The sequence below is a fragment of the Nerophis ophidion genome, linkage group LG05 (genome assembly GCF_033978795.1).
Source record: "Nerophis ophidion isolate RoL-2023_Sa linkage group LG05, RoL_Noph_v1.0, whole genome shotgun sequence".
Lineage (NCBI taxonomy): Eukaryota > Metazoa > Chordata > Actinopteri > Syngnathiformes > Syngnathidae > Nerophis > Nerophis ophidion.
In genome coordinates, this window is record NC_084615.1 from 17,936,097 (window position 1) to 17,956,683 (window position 20,587).

Below are 20,587 nucleotides of genomic sequence, written 5' to 3' on the forward strand. Positions count from 1 at the left end.
AGCAAATAACGTTAGGTGTGTGTTCTAGTGGTGTTTAGAAGGTCACACAGCCCTGGGGGGAAAGTCTGGAGGCCGCTTTAGTCTGGCAAGGGATCAGAGTGGAATTAGATAGTCTGCAACACGTTAATCATCACGCCGCTAAATGTGAACGTGTGAAGGCGGCTTGGATGGCACACACCGCTGACTTTGGCTCACCCCCCAACACCCCTGGTGTTTGGCACTAGAGGGTGCCAGAGGTCACTGGCTGGTGCAGAAAAAGGTCAGACTCAAAACCAAGATGGAGGTTTATTTCTCTTTTTCTGCTTTCTTGCATGAAGGGAGCGAGGTTCTGACGTGGCCCGCAACAAAACATCAACAACAACAACAAGTAGAAGGAGTGCCGACCTGGTACAACTAGTAGCCCAATACTAGTTGGTCCCCATAAATAGATTTGAGTCCGTCTGAATGCAGCGACATGTGCATGTCACACAGCGTGGGCCTTACAGAACTTTCTTCAGCTCGTCGTACAGCACCAGCACGAAGGCCCCGCCCATGCCTCGCAGCACGTTAGACAACGCCCCCTTGAAGAAGGCCTTGGAGCCCTCGTCGCGGGCGATCTTCCTCCAGCAGTCCATGGTGCCGCTGTACATGATGTCGGCTGGGAGGGGTAGGGGGGGACCCCGCGTTAGAGAAGGGGACTTTCACACACTTCTTTCTCCACTTTCCAGTCGGACGAGACGTGGACCATGCTTGTTTGCCAACACATACTTAGTGACTAGCAATGGCAAACTTTGGTATCTCCATCTACGAACCAGCGCCCGATTAAAAAACACACTTTGCTGTGCCAAGGTTTCAGCCACTCAGGTCCTGACGATGAAACAACATGCTTTTCGACGACGTTTAATCAATGTCAGGTTGTGACGTTGTCTTGACCTTTGAAATTTGGTCATTTCCCAACCAATATTCAATTTTGGGTTCTGACATTAATTTTACAAATATATATATGTATATGTACATATATATGTGTGTGTATGTATATATATACAGTGGGGCAAAAAAGTATTTAGTCAGCCAGCGATTGTGCAAGTTCTCCCACTTAAAATGATGACAGAGGTCTGTAATTTTCATCATAGGTACACTTCAACTGTGAGAGACAGAATGTGAAAAAAAAAATCCAGGAATTCACATCGTAGGAATTTTAAAGAATTTATTTGGAAAATAAGTATTTGGTCAACCATTCAAAGCTCTCACTGATGGAAGGAGGTTTTGGCTCAAAATCTCACGATACATGGCCCCATTCATTCTTTCCTTAACACGGATCAATCGTCCTGTCCCCTTAGCAGAAAAACAGCCCCAAAGCATGATGTTTCCACCCCCATACTTCACAGTAGGTATGGTGTTCTTGAGAAGCAAATGAGTATTCTTCTTCCTCCAAACACGACGAGTTGAGTTTATACCAAAAAGTTATATTTTGGTTTCATCTGACCACATGACATTCTCCCAATCCTCTGCTGTATCATCCATGTGCTCCCTGGCAAACTTCAGACGGGCCTGGACATGCACTGGCTTAAGTAGGGGGACACGTCTGGCACTGCAGGATTTGATTCCCTGTCGGCGTAGTGTGTTACTTAAAATAATTTTTAAGCTTGTATTTTTTTCTCTAAAATTGTCTTTCTGAAAGTTATAAGAAACAAAGTAAAAAAATAAATGAATTTATTTAAACAAGTGAAGACCAAGTCTTTAAAATATTTTCTTGGATTTTCAAATTCTATTTGAGTTTTGTGTCTCTTAGAATTACAAATGTGGAGCGGCATAGCTCGGTTGGTAGAGTGGCCATGCCAGCAACTTGAGGGTTGCAGGTTCGATTCCCGCTTGTGCCATCCTAGTCACTGCCGTTGTGTCCTTGGGCAAGACACTTTACCCACCTGCACCCAGTGCCACCCACACTGGTTTAAATGTAACTTAGATATTGGGTTTCACTATGTAAAGCGCTTTGAGTCACTTGAGAAAAGCGCTATATAAATATAATTCAATTCACTTCACTTCACTTTGGTCCCAGCTCTCTGCGGGTCATTCACCAGGTCCCCCCCGTGTGGTTCTGGGATTTTTGCTCAACGTTCTCATGATCATTTTGACCCCACGGGATGAGATCTTGCGTGGAGCCCCAGACCGAGGGAGATTATCAGTGGTCTTGTATGTCTCCCATTTTCTGATAATTGCTACCACAGTTGATTTTTCACACCAAGTTGCTTGCCTATTGTAGATTCACTCTTCCCAGTCTGGTGCAGGTCTACAATTCTTTTCCTGGTGTCCTTCGACAGCTCTTTGGTCTAGGCCATAGTGGAGTTTGGAGTCTGACTGTTTGAGGCTGTGGACAGGTGTCTTTGATACAAATAACGAGTTCAAACAGGTTCCATTAATACAGGTAACGAGTGGAGGACAGAAGAGCTTCTTAAAGAAGAAGTTACAGGTCTGTGAGAGCCAGAGATCTTCCTTGTTTGAAGTGACCAAATACTTATTTTTCACCATAATTTACAAATAAATTATTTAAAATTCCTACAATGTGATTCCCTGGATTTTTTTTTCACATTCTGTCTCTCACAGTTGAAGTGTACCTATGATGAAAATTACAGACCTCTGTCATCATTTTAAGTGGGAGAACTTGCACAATCGCTGGCTGACTAAATACTTTTTTGCCCCACAGTAAATGTAGAAGTGTTTGCATGCATATTTGTTACGTACTATTGAAATGTAATGAAAGCTAGTGTCATTAGCATTAGCCAATATGCTAACACGTTTACAAGTGTCTGTGTTAGTATTATTAACTTAAAATAGCATTCATTCTTTTTGTGTTGTTTCAAGGTCAAAAATCCCTCAGTAAATCCACCAAAACGCACCGTGAAGTTATGGAGTCTGTTAAGGAGAGCTAGTTTCCGCATTTTGTGGGTCCATGACCATGACTTCTGTTTTGTTTGATCAGCCGTTTTACTGCCTGGCTACAGACAGTTTGGAAACAATTAAGATATGTAAATACACCATTATAAAATATTTCTGCGTAATTAACTTATTTCACGACGTATATAGCTGCTGCTTATAGTCCAGTGCTGGTAAATACATTTTTATGGAAAATTAAGTTAGCTGCTAGCTTATAAAAATAGTGTCTGGAATCGGCATTTGTGATCGGCAATAAAACGTATTAATCGGCAAAGGCGATTACGTACTTTTTCATAAAATACTGATCACATCTTTAATTATTATGTTTTCTGAGTTACTTGTTGTTAAACATTTGCAGTTTTATAATCTATAATCTAAACCAGGGGTCACCAACCTTTTTGAAACCAAGAGCTACTTCTTGGGTACTGATTAATGCGAAGGGCTACCAGTTTGATACACACTTAAATAAATTGCCAGAAATAGTCAATTTGCTCAATTTACCTTTAATGAATAAATCCATATATGTATTTAAAAAATGGGTATTTCTGTCAGTCGTTCCGTCGTACAATTTTTTTTCTTTTACAGAAAGTTTTTTGTAGAGAATAAATGATGAAAAAAACACTTAATTGAACGGTTTAAAAGAGGAGAAAACAGGAAAAAAATGAAAATTAAATTTTGAAACATACTTTTCTTCAATTTCGTTCGACTCTTTAAAATTAAAAATTCAACCGAAAAAAAGAAGAGAATAACTAGCTAATTCGAATAATTTAGAAAAAATTAAAAACATAATTTATGGGACGTCATTAGTAATTTTTCCTGATTTAAATTAATTTTAGAATTTTGATGACATGTTTTAAATAGGTTAAAATCCAATCTGCATTTTGTTAGAATATATAACAAATTGGACCAAGCTATATTTCTAACAAAGACAAATTATTTCTTCTAGATTTTCCAAAACAATTTTTCTTTTTAAAGAAATTCAAAAGACGTTGAAATAAGATTTAAATTTGATTCTAAAGATTCTCTAGATTTGCCAAAATAATTTTTTTGAATTTTAATCATATATCATATCGTATTTCCTTGTATTGCCGCAGGACATATAGTATGCGCCTGTCTTGAATTACTGTCAGGTCAAACTCGCTATGCAAAATAATTAGCGCATGCTTAGTATTACCGCCGGGTCAAACTCGTGACATCACGAGTGACATTTCCCCTGTCATCAATTTCAAAATGGAAGAGGCTGATTTCAATACCAGTAATTTGAAATTGCATAAAGGGAAGAAGATTAAGAGCTATTCAGTAGGATTTAAGGTCCAAGCTTACATCACACTCAAATTTTTATTGCATACCTTTGGTAAGTGCCGGAGTGAGAAGAGGTTTTAAAATAATTAGCGCATGCTTACTTTTAACGCATGCCTTTGGTAAGTGCAGGAGTGAGAAGAGGTTTTAAATTAATTAGCACCCAAGCGGCAATTCAAGGGATTATGGTATATTTCACAAATATTCTTCGTCGAAAAAAAAGAAGCTAAAATGAAGAATTAAATTAAAATGCATGTATTATTCTGTACAATAAAAAAAAAAATACTTGAACATTGATTTAAATTATCAGGAAAGGAGAGGAAGGAATTTAAAAGGTATGTGTGTTTAAAAATCCTAAAATCATTTTTAAGGTTGTATTTTGTCTCTAAAATTTTCTTTCTGAAAGTTATAAGAAGCAAAGTAAAAAAATAAATGAATTTAATTAAACAAGTGAAGACCAAGTCTTTAAAATATTTTCTTGGATTTTCAAATTCTATTTGAGTTTTGTCTCTCTTAGAATTACAAATGTGGAGCAAAGCGTGGCCAGCTTGCTAGTAAATAAATACAATTTTAAAAATAGAGGCAGCTCACTGGTAAGTGCTGTTATTTGAGCTATTTTTAGAACAGGCCAGCGGGCGACTCATCTGGTCCTTACGGGCGACCTGGTTGGTGACCCCTGCATAGCTCGGTTGGTAGAGTGGCCGTGCCAGCAACTTGAGGGTTGCAGGTTCGATTCCCGCTTGTGCCATCCTAGTTACTGCCGTTGTGTCCTTGGGCAAGACACTTTACCCACTTGCTCCCAGTGCCACCCACACTGGTTTAAATGTAACTTAGATATTGGGTTTCACTATGTAAAGCGCTTTGAGTCACTTGAGAAAAGCGCTATATAAATATAATTCACTTCACTTCATCTAAAACCTCGAAGTCGCATCAGATCAAAGGCTAAAACATCAAAACGTTGACGCGGTCATCGCTCCTCGGTAGAAGATGAGAGAAAATGGGCGATTACCTCCTTTGCGTCCAGACTGCATCATCATACGACGACGCACGGTGTCGAAGGGGTAGGACACCAGGCCGGCCACGGCGGTCACAGACTGAGCGATCATCCAGCTGACGAAAATGTGTGTGTTCTTGGGGTCGGGAAGCATGCCTGCCAAGGAAAGACCACGGTCAGGGGGTGCGGCGAAGAAGCGGGAAGGAGCCCGGACCAGGTCTCACCCTTGGCGGTGTCGTAGACGCCGAAGTAGGCGGCCCTGTAGATGATGATGCCCTGCACCGACACGCTGAAGCCCTGGTACAGACCCTTGATGCCGTCCGACTTGGAGATCTTCACCAGGCAGTCCCCCAGACCTTTGAACTGGCGCTCGCCCCCGGCTTTGCCCACGTCGGCGGCCAGGCGCGTCCTGGCGAAGTCCAGGGGGTAGACGAAGCACAGCGAGGTGGCGCCCGCCGCCCCGCCGGAGGCCAGGTTCCCGGCGAAGTACCTCCAGAACTGCTTGTGCTTGTCCACGCCGTCCAGGAAGACCTTCTTGTATTTGTCCTTGAAGGCGAAGTTGAGGGCCTGAGTGGGGAAGTAGCGGATGACGTTGGCCAGGTTGCCTCTCCAGAAGGACAGGAATCCTTGCTCCTTGGGGATGCGGACCACGCAGTCCATGATGCCCTTGTACTGCTTGTCCACCGAGATCTGCTGGCTGGCGTGTTGCACCTGAGGACACAGCGGAGTGAGCGTCACACTGCGGCGAGAATCTCTGTGTGAGACTTCATCCGTCACTACAACGCGCCACGGACTTTGACTCTCTGAGGACCAGATCCTGACCATGGGTGACATCAGAGACTTTAGTTCCACTCTCGTTTTTGCAGCAGATTCCCCCCAAAAACAGAAGTTTGTCATATAAAGGATCTTTGACTATAGCATGTTTTGCACTAGTCCCTTGAACACTTCTTTAAGAACAGCAGTCACTCCCGTCATGTAGAGGATCTTTGTGTAACATTTTAGTAGGAGATCTTTGACTAGCGTTTTCGCAAAAAGTCTTTAAAAACAGCAGTCCCTCTTGTCACATAGAGGATCTTTGACTATAGCATGTTTTGCACTAGTTCCTTGAACACAACGCATGGCTCCTGTCATCCAAAGTAATGGTTCTCGTCTTTTTTCTTTTTTTTTTCCTTTGTCATGAAAAAGGGAGGTTTTTGTGGTTGGTGCACTAATTGTAAGTGTATATTGTGTTTTTTATGTTGATTTAATAATTATTTTTTTTAATTTATTTATAAAAATGAATAAAAAATTATTCTGCGGCCCGGTGGTTGGGGAAAACTGATATAGAGGATCTTTGTGTAAAATTTTAGTAGGAAATCTTTGACTTGCGTTTTCGCAACACGTCTTTAAAAACTACAGTCACTCTTGTCGCATAGAGGATCTTTGACTATAGCATGTTTTGCACTATTTCCTTGAACACAACGCATGGCTCCTGTCATACAAAGTAATGGTTCTCAAACTACCAGCTTAATGAGCAACATTAAAATACAGTAGCCTAGTAGGCCTAAGTAGTCATTAAAAACAAGGCAGGACGTGTATTTAATGTATTTGGACACTGCAACATTACACACAGTTTGAACAGTAACACTGTTTGAAAATAGAAACGTAAAACACTGTACTTTCAAGTGATTCTTTGGTGTACCACAAGATGGAGCCAGACAATTACTGTTATAGAGGATCTTTGCCCAAATTTTTTTTTTTTTTTTAAGTCCGTCCAGAATAATACTGTCATTTAAAAAATCTTTGAACAGTTTCCAAAACACTTCTTTAAGAACAGCAGTCACTCCCGTCACGTAGAAGATCTTTGTGTAACATTTTAGTAGGAGATCTTTGACTAGCGTTTTCACAAAAAGTCTTTAAAAACAGCAGTCCCTCTTGTCATATAGAGGATCTTTGACTATATAGCATGTTTTGCACTAGTTCCTTGAACACAACGCATGGCTCTTGTCATACAAAGCAATGGTTCTCAAACTACCAGCTTAATGACCAACATTAAAATACAGTAGCTTAGTAGGCCTAAGTAGTCATTAAAAACAAGACAGGACATTTATTTAGTATATTTGGACACTGTAACATTACACACAATTTGAAAAGTAACACTGTTTGAATATAGGAACGTAAAACACTGTACTTTCATCAAGTGATTCTTTGGCTCCTGTCATACAAAGTAATGGTTCTCAAACTACAAGCTTAATGACCAACATTAAAATACAGTAGTCTACCTAGTAGGCCTAAATTTTTATTAAAAACAAAGCAGGATGTTTATTTAATATAAAAGGAAAATGTAATATTACACACAATTTGAAAATAGGAACATAAAACACTGTACTTTCATCAAGTGATTATGGCCTACGTAGCCGCTGCTATATACAAATACATACCTACATACCTTCCCATGCTAAATTCTATTCCATAAACCCGTCTCTTGTAGAAACTTCTAGAGCTGAAACGATTCCTCGAGTAACTAAAGTAATTTGATTACAAAATACACTAATGATGACAATCAGGTGCCCTATCCACTTGGCCCGGTGTATCAAATCAAGCACTTTAGGCATGGACACTGTTTCTACAAACATTTGTGAAAGAATGGGCCGCTCTCAGTTATTTCCAGCGTGGAACTGTCAAAGGATGCCACCTGTGCAAAAAATCCAATCGGGAAATTTCCTCGCTACTAAATATTCCAAAGTCATCTTTATTATAAGAAAAGTGAAGAGTTTGGGGAACAACAGCAACTCAGCCACCAAGTGGTAGGCCACGTAAACTGACAGAGAGGTCAGCATAGTGCAAAGACTTCCTGCACATTCGGTTGCTACAGAGCTCCAAACTTCATGTGACCTTCCAATTAGCCCACGTACAGTACGCAGAGAGCTTCATGGAATGGGTTTCCATGGCCTTGCGACTGTATCTAAGGCATACATCACCAAGTCCAATGCAAAGTGTGGGATGCAGTGGTGTAAAGCATGTCGCCACTGGACTTTAGAGCAGTGGAGACGCCTTCTCTGGACTGATGAATCACACTTTTCCATCTGGCAATCTGATGGACCAGTCTGGGTTTGGAGGTTGCTAGGAGAACGCTACATTTTGGACTGCATTGTGCTGAGTGTGAAATTTGGTGACTCGGGACTCCTGATGAAGTTTTGAGAAATCTCTAACATGTAAAGGACCAGTATTGGGCAATTAAAGCAAAACAGTTTTTAAAATTTTTCTGTAAGGGTCCCCCATTTTGACATTTTAGCGAAGAAGAGTTTTCAAAAAAAAAAAAATATTTTCTGCCATTTTCGGGTTTTGTCGGGACTCCTGATAAAGCTTTGAGGCATTTCCTACATCTAAAGGACCAGTATTGGGCAGTTGAAGAAAGACGGTTTTCTTGTGTGTGTGTGTGTGTGTGTGTAAGGGTCCCCCCTTAAAACATTTTAGCGAAAAAAAGTTTTCCCCAAAAAATACATTTACTGCCATTTTCGGGTTTTATCGGGACTCCTGATAAAGTTTTGTAAAGGACATGTAAAGGACCAGTATTGTGCTGTTAAAGCAAGACAGTTTTTTACATGTTTCAATAAAGCCTTCAATAAAGAAAATAGCTGTGTGTGTCAGCCTTCAATAAAGAAAACAGCTGTGTGTTTCAGCATTCAATAAAGAAAAAAGCTGTGTGCGTCATCCTTTAATAAAGAAAACAGCTGTGTGTGTCAGCCTTCAATAAAGAAAACAGCTGTGTGTGTCAGATTCAATAAGGAAAACAGCTGTGTATGCCAGCCTTCAATAAATAAAACAGCTGTGTGTGTCAGCCTTCAATAAAGAAAACAGCTGTGTGTGTCAGCCTTCAATAAAGAAAACAGCTGTGTGCCAGCCTTCCACAAAGAAAACAGCTGTGTGTCAGCCTTCAATAATGAAAACAGGCATATAGTATCAATCAATCAATCAATGTTTACTTATATAGCCCTAAATCACTAGTGTTTCAAAAGACATTTAGGCCAAACGCAATAATTGAGGACACATCTTAAAGGCCTCCTGAAACCCACTACTACCCACCACGCAGTCTGATAGTTTATATATCAATAATGAAATATTAACATTGCAACACATGCCAATTGCCAATTTAAAATTGCAATTTTAAATTTGCCGGGAGTTTCGTCTTGAAAACGTCGTGTAATGATGACGTGTACGCAAGACGTCACAGGTTTTTAGGAAGTACTAGCACTTCACACACACACAGCTAAATGTTGTCTGCTTTAACCGCATAATTACACAGTATTTTGGACATCTGTGTTGCTGAATCTTTTGCAATTTGTTCAATTCATATTGGAGAAGTCAAAGTAGCAAGATGGAGTTAGGAAGCTTTGGCCTTTAGCCACACAAACACACGGTGATTCCTTGTTTAAAATTCACGGAGTTGAAACTTTACTATGGATCACAGCGGACAGGGATCCCGACCACCTTTCAACCAGCAGGTTTCGGTGAGAAAATTGTGGCTAAAAAGTCGCCACTTACCGGATATCAGGTGAGCTCGCGCCTCCCGTACAGCTGCCGTCGACTTCCCCGAAACACTGAGCGTCAACACCCGGCCATGGACGTACACTTCCGACTATCGGGTACTGTTAAACTCACTAAAACACTAGCAACACAATAGAAAGTTAAAAGATTTCCCAGAATAATCCTAATAAATGTCTCTAAAAACATAAGAGTTGTTTATTTTTGTAGTCCGTCGCTATCAATATCCTCAAACACAAATCTTTCATCCTCGCTCAAATTAATGGGGAAATTGTCGTTTTCTCGGTCCGAATAGCACTTTTTGTTGGAGGCTCTCATTAAAAACAATGTGAATATGTGAGGAGCCCCCACACCTGTGACGTCATCGTCTGCGACTTCCGGTATAGGCAGGGCTTTTCTCCAGTTGCGAACTTTATCGTGGATGTTCTCTACTAAATCCTTTCAGCAAAAATATGGCAATATCGCGAAAAGATCAAGTATGACACATAGAATGGACCTGCTATCCCCGTTTAAATAAGAAAATCTCATTTCAGTAGGCCTTTAACATGTATATTTAACCTTAATTATGCAAAAGATATGATTTATTTGATTAATCAATCCGGATATTCGATAGAATACTCAATTACTAAAATATTCGATAGCTCCAGCTCTAGAAAAGTCACTAAAATGCTTTGGTGGTTGCTACTTAGTACTGCTTTGGGAGTAACCTCCTTCTGTCCATGTCTTCTAGCTCTTTGTTTTCTCCTTTCTTTACTACGTTTCCCACGATGACTGATTGCATGTTCCACTCACTCTACTTCATTGCACCTGTCACATCATTCTGTTGGGTGCTTGTTGATGAGGTGCAATGTCTTATTCAGTCTGGAGTGTTCTAATCTAACACGTAATAGGATTCCGATCCTCTGTTGTGCTCCCCCTTACAGTTCTTCCCACTTCTGTGTTCTGTATCGCATATGTATTACGGATCTTTGTCTTTTTTTTTTCAGTCTTTAACTAACATTTTTTCTTTAGGTCCTTCAAAAAATAGCAAAGCCTTCCTGTCATACAGAAAATCGTGGATTAGCGTTTCAGAAGTAGGTCTTTAAAAAGCAGTAAAGTGCTTCTGTCATTTATTAAACTGTGGTATGTGGGCGCCGTCGAGTGGTTTGCCAAATAATTAATTAAATACTGTTTGTGCAATTATTTGTATTTGATTCATTATTTAAAGGTGCTGTTTGCAAAGCAAACAATATTACTAGAACACCACCTGCTAGCTTGTGTTACCATTAGTGGTGTCACTGAAAACATTTGTTTGACAATTGTCAACATTTTTCATAATTACAAAGTTTTTTTACCCACCGCGACCCCAAAAGGGACGAGCAGTAGAAAATGGATGGATGGACAAAGGTCTCAATCAATCAATGTTTATTTATATAGCCCCAAATCACAAATGTCTCAAAGGACTGCACAAATCATTACGACTACAACATCCTCTACTACACTACTGTATTTTCATGTTGTCATTATGGTGGTACTTAATGAATACTTAGGTCTACTACACTACTGTATTTTAATGTTATTATGGAGGTAATTAATGAATACGTAGGTCTATTACATTACTGTATTTTAATGTTGTAATTATGGTGGTACTTAATGAATATTTAAGTCTACTACATTACTGTATTTTAATGTTATTATGGTGGTACTTAATGAATAGTTCAGTCTACTACACTACTGTATTTAATGTCATTATGGTGGTACTTAATGAATACTTAGGTCTACTACTCTACTGTATTTAATGTAGTCATTATGGTGGTACTTAATGAATACTTAGGTCTACTACACTACTGTATTTAATGTTGTCATTATGGTGGTACTTAATGAATACTTAGGTCTACTACACTACTGTATTTATTGTCATTATGGTGGTACTTAATGAATACTTAGGTCTACTACACTACTGTATTTAATGTTATTATGGGGGTACTTAGTGAATACTTAGGTCTACTACACTACTATATTTTAATGTTGTCACTATGGTGGTACTTAATGAATACTTAGGTCTACCACACTACTGTATTTTAATGTTGTCATTATGGTGGTACTTAATGAATATTTAGGTCTACTACACTACTGTATTTAATGTTGTCATTATGGTGGTACTTAATGAATACTTAAGTATACTACACTACTGTATTTAATGTTGGTCATTATGGTGGTACTTAATGAATACTTAGGTCTACTACACTACTGTATTTAATGTTGTCAGTATGGTGGTACTTAATGAATACTTAGGTCTACTACACTACTGTATTTAATGTCATTATGGTGGTACTTAATGAATACTTAGGTCTATTACACTACTGTATTTAATGTTATTATGGTATTACTTAATGAATACTTAGGTCTACTACACTACTGTATTTAATGTTGTCAGTATGGTGGTACTTAATGAATACTTAGGTCTACTACACTACTGTATTTAATGTCATTATGGTGGTACTTAATGAATACTTAGGTCTATTACACTACTGTAATTAATGTTGGTCATTATGGTGGTACTTAATGAATACTTAAGTCTACTACACTACTGTATTTAATGTCATTATGGTGGTATTTAATAAATACTTAGGTCTACTACATTACTGTATTTTAATGTTATTATGGTGGTACTTAATGAATATTTAGATCTACTACACTACTGTATTTAATGTTGTCATTATGGTGGTACTTAATGAATACTTAGGTCCACTACACTACTGTATTTAATGTTGTCATTATGGTGGTACTTAATGAATACTTAGGTCTACTACACTACTATATTTTAATGTTGTCACTATGGTGGTACTTAATGAATACTTAGGTCTACTACACTACTGTATTTATTGTCATTATGGTGGTACTTAATGAATACTTAGGTCTACTACACTACTGTATTTAATGTCATTATGGTGGTACTTAATGAATACTTAGGTCTATTACACTACTGTATTTAATGTTATTATGGTATTACTTAATGAATACTTAGGTCTACTACACTACTGTATTTAATGTTGTCAGTATGGTGGTACTTAATGAATACTTAGGTCTACTACACTACTGTATTTAATGTCATTATGGTGGTACTTAATGAATACTTAGGTCTATTACACTACTGTAATTAATGTTGGTCATTATGGTGGTACTTAATGAATACTTAAGTCTACTACACTACTGTATTTAATGTCATTATGGTGGTATTTAATAAATACTTAGGTCTACTACATTACTGTATTTTAATGTTATTATGGTGGTACTTAATGAATACTTAGGTCTACTACACTACTGTATTTAATGTCATTATGGTGGTACTTAATGAATACTTAGGTCTACCACACTACTGTATTTTAATGTTGTCATTATGGTGGTACTTAATGAATATTTAGGTCTACTACACTACTCTATTTAATGTCATTATGGTGGTACTTAATGAATACTTAGGTCTACTACACTACTGTATTTAATGTTATTATGGGGGTACTTAGTGAATACTTAGGTCTACAACACTACTGTAATTAATGTTGGTCAGTATGGTGGTACTTAATGAATACTTAGGTCTACTACACTACTGTATTTAATGTTGTCATTACGGTGGTACTTAATGAATACTTAGGTCTACTACACTACTGTATTTAATGTTGTCATTATGGTGGTACTTAATGAATACTTAGGTCTACTACACTACTGTATTTAATGTTGTCAGCAAGGTGGTACTTAATGAATACTTAGGTGTACTACACTAGTGTATTTAATGTTGTCAGTACGGTGGTACTTAATGAATACATAGGTCTACTACACTACTGTATTTAATGTTATTATGGTGGTACTTAATGAATACTTAGGTGTACTACACTACTGTATTTAATGTTGTCATTATGGTGGTACTTAATGAATACTTAGGTCTACTACACTACTGTATTTAATGTCGTCATTATGGTGGTACTTAATGAATACTTAAGTATACTACACTACTGTATTTAATGTTGGTCATTATGGTGGTACTTAATGAATACTTAGGTCTACTACACTACTGTATTTAATGTTGTCAGTATGGTGGTCCTTAATGAATACTTAGGTCTACTACACTACTGTATTTAATGTCATTATGGTGGTACTTAATGAATACTTAGGTCTATTACACTACTGTATTTAATGTTATTATGGTAGTACTTAATGAATACTTAGGTCTACTACACTACTGTATTTAATGTTGTCAGTATGGTGGTACTTAATGAATACTTAGGTCTACTACACTACTGTATTTAATGTCATTATGGTGGTACTTAATGAATACTTAGGTCTATTACACTACTGTATTTAATGTTATTATGGTGGTACGTAATGAATACTTAGGTGTAGTACACTACTGTATTTTAATGTTGTCATTATGGTGGTACTTAATGAATACTTAGGTCTACTACACTACTGTATTTAATGTCATTATGGTGGTACTTAATGAATACTTAGGTCTACTACACTACTGTATTTAATGTTGTCATTATGGTGGTACTTAATGAATACTTAGGTCTACTACACTACTGTATTTAATGTTGTCAGCAAGGTGGTACTTAATGAATACTTAGGTGTACTACACTAGTGTATTTAATGTTGTCAGTACGGTGGTACTTAATGAATACATAGGTCTACTACACTACTGTATTTAATGTTATTATGGTGGTACTTAATGAATACTTAGGTGTACTACACTACTGTATTTAATGTTGTCATTATGGTGGTACTTCCGGTATAGGCAGGGCTTTTCTCCAGTTGCGAACTTTATCGTGGATGTTCTCTACTAAATCCTTTCAGCAAAAATATGGCAATATCGCGAAAAGATCAAGTATGACACATAGAATGGACCTGCTATCCCCGTTTAAATAAGAAAATCTCATTTCAGTAGGCCTTTAACATGTATATTTAACCTTAATTATGCAAAAGATATGATTTATTTGATTAATCAATCCGGATATTCGATAGAATACTCAATTACTAAAATATTCGATAGCTCCAGCTCTAGAAAAGTCACTAAAATGCTTTGGTGGTTGCTACTTAGTACTGCTTTGGGAGTAACCTCCTTCTGTCCATGTCTTCTAGCTCTTTGTTTTCTCCTTTCTTTACTACGTTTCCCACGATGACTGATTGCATGTTCCACTCACTCTACTTCATTGCACCTGTCACATCATTCTGTTGGGTGCTTGTTGATGAGGTGCAATGTCTTATTCAGTCTGGAGTGTTCTAATCTAACACGTAATAGGATTCCGATCCTCTGTTGTGCTCCCCCTTACAGTTCTTCCCACTTCTGTGTTCTGTATCGCATATGTATTACGGATCTTTGTCTTTTTTTTTTCAGTCTTTAACTAACATTTTTTCTTTAGGTCCTTCAAAAAATAGCAAAGCCTTCCTGTCATACAGAAAATCGTGGATTAGCGTTTCAGAAGTAGGTCTTTAAAAAGCAGTAAAGTGCTTCTGTCATTTATTAAACTGTGGTATGTGGGCGCCGTCGAGTGGTTTGCCAAATAATTAATTAAATACTGTTTGTGCAATTATTTGTATTTGATTCATTATTTAAAGGTGCTGTTTGCAAAGCAAACAATATTACTAGAACACCACCTGCTAGCTTGTGTTACCATTAGTGGTGTCACTGAAAACATTTGTTTGACAATTGTCAACATTTTTCATAATTACAAAGTTTTTTTACCCACCGCGACCCCAAAAGGGACGAGCAGTAGAAAATGGATGGATGGACAAAGGTCTCAATCAATCAATGTTTATTTATATAGCCCCAAATCACAAATGTCTCAAAGGACTGCACAAATCATTACGACTACAACATCCTCTACTACACTACTGTATTTTCATGTTGTCATTATGGTGGTACTTAATGAATACTTAGGTCTACTACACTACTGTATTTTAATGTTATTATGGAGGTAATTAATGAATACGTAGGTCTATTACATTACTGTATTTTAATGTTGTAATTATGGTGGTACTTAATGAATATTTAAGTCTACTACATTACTGTATTTTAATGTTATTATGGTGGTACTTAATGAATAGTTCAGTCTACTACACTACTGTATTTAATGTCATTATGGTGGTACTTAATGAATACTTAGGTCTACTACTCTACTGTATTTAATGTAGTCATTATGGTGGTACTTAATGAATACTTAGGTCTACTACACTACTGTATTTAATGTTGTCATTATGGTGGTACTTAATGAATACTTAGGTCTACTACACTACTGTATTTATTGTCATTATGGTGGTACTTAATGAATACTTAGGTCTACTACACTACTGTATTTAATGTTATTATGGGGGTACTTAGTGAATACTTAGGTCTACTACACTACTATATTTTAATGTTGTCACTATGGTGGTACTTAATGAATACTTAGGTCTACCACACTACTGTATTTTAATGTTGTCATTATGGTGGTACTTAATGAATATTTAGGTCTACTACACTACTGTATTTAATGTTGTCATTATGGTGGTACTTAATGAATACTTAAGTATACTACACTACTGTATTTAATGTTGGTCATTATGGTGGTACTTAATGAATACTTAGGTCTACTACACTACTGTATTTAATGTTGTCAGTATGGTGGTACTTAATGAATACTTAGGTCTACTACACTACTGTATTTAATGTCATTATGGTGGTACTTAATGAATACTTAGGTCTATTACACTACTGTATTTAATGTTATTATGGTATTACTTAATGAATACTTAGGTCTACTACACTACTGTATTTAATGTTGTCAGTATGGTGGTACTTAATGAATACTTAGGTCTACTACACTACTGTATTTAATGTCATTATGGTGGTACTTAATGAATACTTAGGTCTATTACACTACTGTAATTAATGTTGGTCATTATGGTGGTACTTAATGAATACTTAAGTCTACTACACTACTGTATTTAATGTCATTATGGTGGTATTTAATAAATACTTAGGTCTACTACATTACTGTATTTTAATGTTATTATGGTGGTACTTAATGAATATTTAGATCTACTACACTACTGTATTTAATGTTGTCATTATGGTGGTACTTAATGAATACTTAGGTCCACTACACTACTGTATTTAATGTTGTCATTATGGTGGTACTTAATGAATACTTAGGTCTACTACACTACTATATTTTAATGTTGTCACTATGGTGGTACTTAATGAATACTTAGGTCTACTACACTACTGTATTTATTGTCATTATGGTGGTACTTAATGAATACTTAGGTCTACTACACTACTGTATTTAATGTCATTATGGTGGTACTTAATGAATACTTAGGTCTATTACACTACTGTATTTAATGTTATTATGGTATTACTTAATGAATACTTAGGTCTACTACACTACTGTATTTAATGTTGTCAGTATGGTGGTACTTAATGAATACTTAGGTCTACTACACTACTGTATTTAATGTCATTATGGTGGTACTTAATGAATACTTAGGTCTATTACACTACTGTAATTAATGTTGGTCATTATGGTGGTACTTAATGAATACTTAAGTCTACTACACTACTGTATTTAATGTCATTATGGTGGTATTTAATAAATACTTAGGTCTACTACATTACTGTATTTTAATGTTATTATGGTGGTACTTAATGAATACTTAGGTCTACTACACTACTGTATTTAATGTCATTATGGTGGTACTTAATGAATACTTAGGTCTACCACACTACTGTATTTTAATGTTGTCATTATGGTGGTACTTAATGAATATTTAGGTCTACTACACTACTCTATTTAATGTCATTATGGTGGTACTTAATGAATACTTAGGTCTACTACACTACTGTATTTAATGTTATTATGGGGGTACTTAGTGAATACTTAGGTCTACAACACTACTGTAATTAATGTTGGTCAGTATGGTGGTACTTAATGAATACTTAGGTCTACTACACTACTGTATTTAATGTTGTCATTACGGTGGTACTTAATGAATACTTAGGTCTACTACACTACTGTATTTAATGTTGTCATTATGGTGGTACTTAATGAATACTTAGGTCTACTACACTACTGTATTTAATGTTGTCAGCAAGGTGGTACTTAATGAATACTTAGGTGTACTACACTAGTGTATTTAATGTTGTCAGTACGGTGGTACTTAATGAATACATAGGTCTACTACACTACTGTATTTAATGTTATTATGGTGGTACTTAATGAATACTTAGGTGTACTACACTACTGTATTTAATGTTGTCATTATGGTGGTACTTAATGAATACTTAGGTCTACTACACTACTGTATTTAATGTTGTCATTATGGTGGTACTTAATGAATACTTAAGTATACTACACTACTGTATTTAATGTTGGTCATTATGGTGGTACTTAATGAATACTTAGGTCTACTACACTACTGTATTTAATGTTGTCAGTATGGTGGTCCTTAATGAATACTTAGGTCTACTACACTACTGTATTTAATGTCATTATGGTGGTACTTAATGAATACTTAGGTCTATTACACTACTGTATTTAATGTTATTATGGTAGTACTTAATGAATACTTAGGTCTACTACACTACTGTATTTAATGTTGTCAGTATGGTGGTACTTAATGAATACTTAGGTCTACTACACTACTGTATTTAATGTCATTATGGTGGTACTTAATGAATACTTAGGTCTATTACACTACTGTATTTAATGTTATTATGGTGGTACGTAATGAATACTTAGGTGTAGTACACTACTGTATTTTAATGTTGTCATTATGGTGGTACTTAATGAATACTTAGGTCTACTACACTACTGTATTTAATGTCATTATGGTGGTACTTAATGAATACTTAGGTCTACTACACTACTGTATTTAATGTTGTCATTATGGTGGTACTTAATGAATACTTAGGTCTACTACACTACTGTATTTAATGTTGTCAGCAAGGTGGTACTTAATGAATACTTAGGTGTACTACACTAGTGTATTTAATGTTGTCAGTACGGTGGTACTTAATGAATACATAGGTCTACTACACTACTGTATTTAATGTTATTATGGTGGTACTTAATGAATACTTAGGTGTACTACACTACTGTATTTAATGTTGTCATTATGGTGGTACTTAATGAATACTTAGGTCTACTACACTACTGTATTTAATGTTGTCATTATGGTGGTACTTAATGAATACTTAAGTATACTACACTACTGTATTTAATGTTGGTCATTATGGTGGTACTTAATGAATACTTAGGTCTACTACACTACTGTATTTAATGTTGTCAGTATGGTGGTCCTTAATGAATACTTAGGTCTACTACACTACTGTATTTAATGTCATTATGGTGGTACTTAATGAATACTTAGGTCTATTACACTACTGTATTTAATGTTATTATGGTAGTACTTAATGAATACTTAGGTCTACTACACTACTGTATTTAATGTTGTCAGTATGGTGGTACTTAATGAATACTTAGGTCTACTACACTACTGTATTTAATGTCATTATGGTGGTACTTAATGAATACTTAGGTCTATTACACTACTGTATTTAATGTTATTATGGTGGTACGTAATGAATACTTAGGTGTAGTACACTACTGTATTTTAATGTTGTCATTATGGTGGTACTTAATGAATACTTAGGTCTACTACACTACTGTATTTAATGTCATTATGGTGGTACTTAATGAATACTTAGGTCTATTACACTACTGTATTTAATGTTATTATGGTGGTACGTAATGAATACTTAGGTGTAGTACACTACTGTATTTTAATGTTGTCATTATGGTGGTACTTAATGAATACTTAGCTCTACAACACTACTGTATTTAATGTCATTATGGTGGTACTTAATGAATACTTAAGTCTACTACAATACTGTGGTCATTATAATGGTACTTGGTGAGCAAAGTAAGAGAATCACTAATACAGAGAATACTGTTTCCTTAGTTTATAACTTTATCATCATTTGGTGAGGTAACAAGACGTTGTAAAAAATGAAGTTTTAAATAACCGTGACGTATGCAAGTTCTAAGTGGACATATTTGGTGAGAGTATTACATAACAAGACTCCTCCGCCGCACCACTAGTTGAATTCCTGGCAGCTCCGAGCAAAAGACAGACAACATGACAAGTAGTTTCATGTTTGTCGTTAAAAGAAGTTACTGGAATTAAAAAAAAGTGTTTTGACGCACCTGCAGCAGCAGTTTGACCCTCTCGATGGGGGCCACGGCTGTCTTGGAGATGGCCGCAGCGATGCCGCCAGCCAGGAAGTCCTTGGCGAAAGAAACGGCTTGTTCATTCATCCTCCTGACGTCTTTCTTTTACTAATTAAAATAAGATGAAATTAAAAAAAAGGGCTCAGTCAGGATGGTTTGCCGCTCGGTGGCAATGGCCGAGTTCGAGGAGAGGGGACAGGGGTTTAAGGGTGAGGGCGGGAACGCCAACTTCTGTTCTTTGTTTTCATTGGTGGAGCGTTTGGGCAAGTGGGCGGGGCTTACCTCTACTCTGCTGGTGGTGATCTCCTGATTGGTGATGGGCATTACGAGTCCTTTTGAAAAGAGTCGCTTCCTATGATTCGGCTCAATAAAAGAGTCGTTAACACCGATTCTATTATTCTATTGCCAAGTTATGTGCGGAATGAAGGACTATCGTACGAGACATGCACTGCTACTACTATGTTTCATTGAAGGAATGTTTTCAAATATCTCTCTTTGGTCTGTGAACTCAATTAAGTTGCACCCTTTCTGGTTTATCAGATCACATTTTGATCTGGATTGCTTACTATTCATTAAGTACCACCATAATGACAACATTAAATACAGTAGTGTA

The 20,587-nt window shown here is 36.6% G+C and overlaps 1 protein-coding gene across 1 annotated transcript; it reads right to left on the minus strand.

Annotated features, from left to right (window-relative positions):
* Nucleotides 1–266: 266 nt before the first annotated feature.
* On the minus strand, nucleotides 267–20,162 carry slc25a5 (solute carrier family 25 member 5). The gene is made up of 4 exons (XM_061900260.1): nucleotides 19,951–20,162; nucleotides 5,431–5,917; nucleotides 5,222–5,362; nucleotides 267–637 (listed from the first exon to the last, which is right to left on the minus strand). The coding sequence occupies exons 1-4, from the start codon at nucleotides 20,059–20,061 to the stop codon at nucleotides 480–482; spliced, it is 897 nt and encodes a 298-aa protein (XP_061756244.1). The 5' UTR covers nucleotides 20,062–20,162; the 3' UTR covers nucleotides 267–479.
* Nucleotides 20,163–20,587: the final 425 nt, after the last annotated feature.